The sequence below is a fragment of the Saccoglossus kowalevskii genome, chromosome 12, assembly GCF_978046115.1.
Source record: "Saccoglossus kowalevskii chromosome 12, keSacKowa6.1, whole genome shotgun sequence".
Lineage (NCBI taxonomy): Eukaryota > Metazoa > Hemichordata > Enteropneusta > Harrimaniidae > Saccoglossus > Saccoglossus kowalevskii.
The window spans coordinates 37,110,855-37,115,073 of record NC_140652.1 but is presented as its reverse complement, the minus strand read 5'-3'; the positions used below and the strand labels follow the sequence as shown (position 1 = coordinate 37,115,073).

General features: G+C 39.9%; 1 protein-coding gene across 1 annotated transcript; it reads left to right on the top strand.

The window, feature by feature from the left end:
• Positions 1–471: 471 nt before the first annotated feature.
• LOC144349730 (uncharacterized) lies at positions 472–2,942 on the top strand. The gene has a single exon (XM_078008232.2). The coding sequence runs from the start codon at positions 472–474 to the stop codon at positions 2,029–2,031; it is 1,560 nt and encodes a 519-aa protein (XP_077864358.2). The 3' UTR covers positions 2,032–2,942.
• The last annotated feature ends 1,277 nt before the right edge of the window (positions 2,943–4,219 follow it).

The following is a 4,219-nucleotide window of genomic DNA, read 5'->3' as shown; positions in this document are numbered from 1 at the left end:
TAATATACAACCACAGTCCAGAGGGACTCTGATACTAACAGTCAATTATTTGTCGTGTGACTACAACAAATTTAGTCCCAAATGTACCAATACAGGAAGCAGTCTTCGTGTACTATATATGCTGTCCACTTGGTTCGAATGGACAGTCACTTCGGGAAGAGGCACGCATACATGGGTTTTACAGCCACACAACATTCCGGGGACTCCACTAAGTCAGAGTAACATGTTGTAACGTAGTAACGATAATGATGTCACCACTCTAACTCTGCCCTCATCATATCTTAACCAAGTTTTAGAGTCCATTGGAAGCATTCCGAACACACAAACTGGCATGTTATATATTCTTTTTCGTTATCAAATAGCACTGTTTTAACGTTATTACGTCGATATTAATGATTTAACGTTTATTGGAGTCCATGGTAACGCGCAGGTGTTTCTGTGTTATTTTTTTCTATAGGATAAAGCCCGGATATGCGTCAGAATATGGAATTTGTTTATAGTGATCGCGAATGTGTAAACGAAGCAAGACCAAAGAGTGTATCGGACATCGTGTACACCTCAATGTATGGTGATGCACGAGATAGAAGTGGCGAACCACTAGTACGCCAATACCGGAGTGTTGAGCCACGAGAAGGACAAAGACCAAGGACACCACGAAGGTTCAGAGCACCGCAGTCGACTAAAACTGTTCAGAGACCCTGGACTGCAGAAAGGCCACGAACTCCGCGGACACCTCGGAGACCTGTAACTTCAGGCGGATCGAGAAGGCCTAGTACACCCCGGCAAAGGGCATTGTCCAGTGCAAAGAACACATCCCGGCCAGAAACACCTCAGAGGCCGCGAACTGCAGCTAATGTAAAAGTGGCGACTGTGTGTGATTGGAGCGACTTGTCGTGCGTGGTGGACTGCAGTCTCGACGATATGCGAGGACTGACATTTGGCGAAGACAACAATAACGACAACCACCTACAGAGACCGGACGGTTTCCAATTCGACGGTCGTGGACTTACAGGTCGGATGTTCGTACGCGAGAAAACAACGCTCACAAAGGGAGAACAGGCCATAATCGGTGGAATTGTACGAAATAAGAGTGACCTAAGGGTTCCAAGACTATCGAAAAGTCTGGACACCACCACAACTACTGCAATTACTCCACCTTCTAACACGAACGCCAATAAAAATGAACCGGAACGTCATCGGGACGCGTGGCTATTACGCCATAACAATTATTTTTTGGAGGCGTTGGAGGGTGCTCATAATGTGAATCCCTGTCTTATTCCAGACCGCTGTCCGAATGCCGACCAGGATCAGGATCGACAGAAATCTAAAGAGTGGCGGGAACAAGGAATTCTACAAACTTCCAAAAGTCTATGCCGGGGACTAAGTATATCACCTCGTATAAACCAATGTGGCCGGCCACGCAATGGCATGATCAGCGACCGTGCCGGGAATATTGTCTACGACCCGACTCGTGACGGTACTATCGGCATTACTAACTCGAATGATTTTGCTGAAAAAACAGGGTTTTTTGTCACCGCGCAAAAATTCCGGTTCTTTAAATTTCCGGACATTCATTTGGGATCGCTCGACAGAGACAGAAATCGAGAAAAACACGATCTACGAAAACGAAAAATACCACCGATTGTGATTCCGAATAGACAAGGTAGGGTTACTGTGAAACACGTGGTGGAGGAACGCACTAAGGAGGAGGGAAAAAAGACAAGAGTGAAGAAGGCATACGTGGACGTGTTTTTACCCACAGCAGGCTGCGTTTATTATCCGGAAGAAGAACTCATAGAACTAGGGAAGAAAGCCCAGAAAGAGCTGGATGATATGAACAACGCCACCAGTAACAACAGCCGCGTAGTTATTCACGTTGAGACGTGTGACAATGACGGTGATAGCAGCGATAATGAAGATTATCAATCTGATATAGATCCGCAAGATGACGTCACCAATAATCGCAGATTAAGACATGAACATTGCAGTTCTTCTAAGCATATTTGTAGTGCCACGGATGAGTTTACTTAATTTACCTAACTCCATAATGTTATGTACTAATGAGTGAGTTCACGTTACATGTACTATGTTTATCTTTGTACTTAAATTATTATTTAACCACAAATCGTAAACGAAGGTATCAAACTTAACATTATGTTAATCGTACGTGTACAAGTCACACATGCTTGTCACTAAACGTAGCGAATGCACGTCAGTTAAAAAAACTGTAAACAAAAATAATCATTTTCCCAACAATTTGGGCTGGAGAATTTGCCGTGCGTCGACAAGATGTCATTATAGAATTATTTAAAATTTCAACAACATTGTGACACGTGGATACGCTGTATGTTTACAAACATTAGTTTAAAAAACGTTGCCATGGTAATTATTTAAATGAGCCATGAAGCGTGTTCAAAAGAACCTAAAGGCTGGGAAATGTGTAGCACATTGAAGTAAGTTTGTTTATCAGTTCTATAACATGGTGGTATTTAAGAAGCCGAGAAGTATCTAGTACAGAGTAGATGCCTGTCTAATAAAGTTCCACGTAAATCACAATCACAATAGTTTTTGAATATTTCTCCAATAAAGCTAGAAAAGTTAATCGCTTACAAAACTAACATACTCGATGACACCGGTCGTTCCCAGGAGGAACAGGTGAATCTAAATATAATTATGGCGACAGGCTTTCACTCACGTTCAATTAATAATTGATTAATGGCGTCTCGAGAAGGAAGTTAATAGAAAACTCACTCAATTTTATCATCTCGTGTTCATATTTTACTGACCATAGTTATTATTATGTTTAAGTAAAAATAACGGTTGTCATGGTGATGCGTGAAGTTGAATGAATGACATTTGTAACATGTTAATAAATGGGTGCGTAATGTAATGTAGCCTTACCTTGTCATGGAATCTTGCAATAAAGGTCATGTTTCTCACTATGTGTTGTGATGCAGGAATGTTTTATTTTGTTTATTTGTGGCTTCTATGTTAGACGGTGATCAGGAGGTCAACTTATACACTATGAATGAAGTATATTAACCCGATAGTGTTTGTTTGTTTGTATACTTTTATTTTAATCGGTCACACCACCAATATCGATCCTGTTTATATGGACTTTGTATCACAAAACTAGCTGAAAAAATAGGCTACCGAGCGACGCTATAAAATCCTAAATGCTTTATTGACTGATGTGCCCCCCCCCCCCGCAAAAATTCTGAGGAAATTCCATTGTCTAACTTTTCTTATTCCGTGCATTGATACAAGAAATGAACGGAAGTACTTTGCGATAACAAATAAAAATTTGCTATTACAAGGCTATACTATGACTGGGTGTTGATGAAGCCACAGTAATTGATCGACGGTATTAGTGAACGATCAGACGAATACATCCAATGCTTGCACGAGTGTAAGTTTTTTTGCGACATAAAACAGCTACAGTATGGAACACTTTAAATCACAGAACATGTCACGTGTGAGGCGCCTTATTTGAAAAATACTAGTAATATAATTTGTTTATTTTCAAACTAAACAAATGTATGAATTAAAATCGTTAAAAATATTAGGTCTGAGTTCGACACCAGTCACATGATTTAATATGATGTCATATTCCGAATACTTGACTTGTAGCCGCACCTACTGGAATTGGAGGCTGCGTTCATTACATAGCAGATACTATGTGTTACGTTTGGAAGTAATGGATTGTAAGGTAGGTTTTATGTGTTACGTTTAGAAGTAATGGATTACATAGCAGATACTATGTGTTACGTTTGGAAGTAATGGATTGTAAGGTAGGTTTTATGTGTAATGTTTGGAAGTAATGGATTACATAGCAGATACCATGTGTTAGGTTTGGAAGTAATGGATTGTAAGGTAGGTTTTATGTGTTACGTTTGGAAGTAATGGATTACATAGCAGATACTATATGTTCGGGTTACGTTTGGAAGTAATGGATTATAAGGTATGTGTTTGTGTGCAAGGATGTATTCAATTTGTTTTCTCCAACCCTGTATAACTATAGATAACAAGGTACGTCTGACACCATAGGTTTGTAATAGCAACTTCTACACCAAACGACTTCAATTTGTCAAGATTGATATTTTTCTTTACTTCTAAAATGTATCAAGAATTTGTTTACAAGATTGATATGAATGAGCCGGGTTACTTCTACTCTCGGTACAGACAACACACACATTATTGTCCCAGTGGAAGTAATATT

Excerpts from the sequence above, each read along its gene's own strand:
- LOC144349730 (XM_078008232.2), top strand. The coding sequence starts at position 472 with ATGCGTCAGAATATGGAATTTGTTTATAGTGATCGCGAATGTGTAAAC.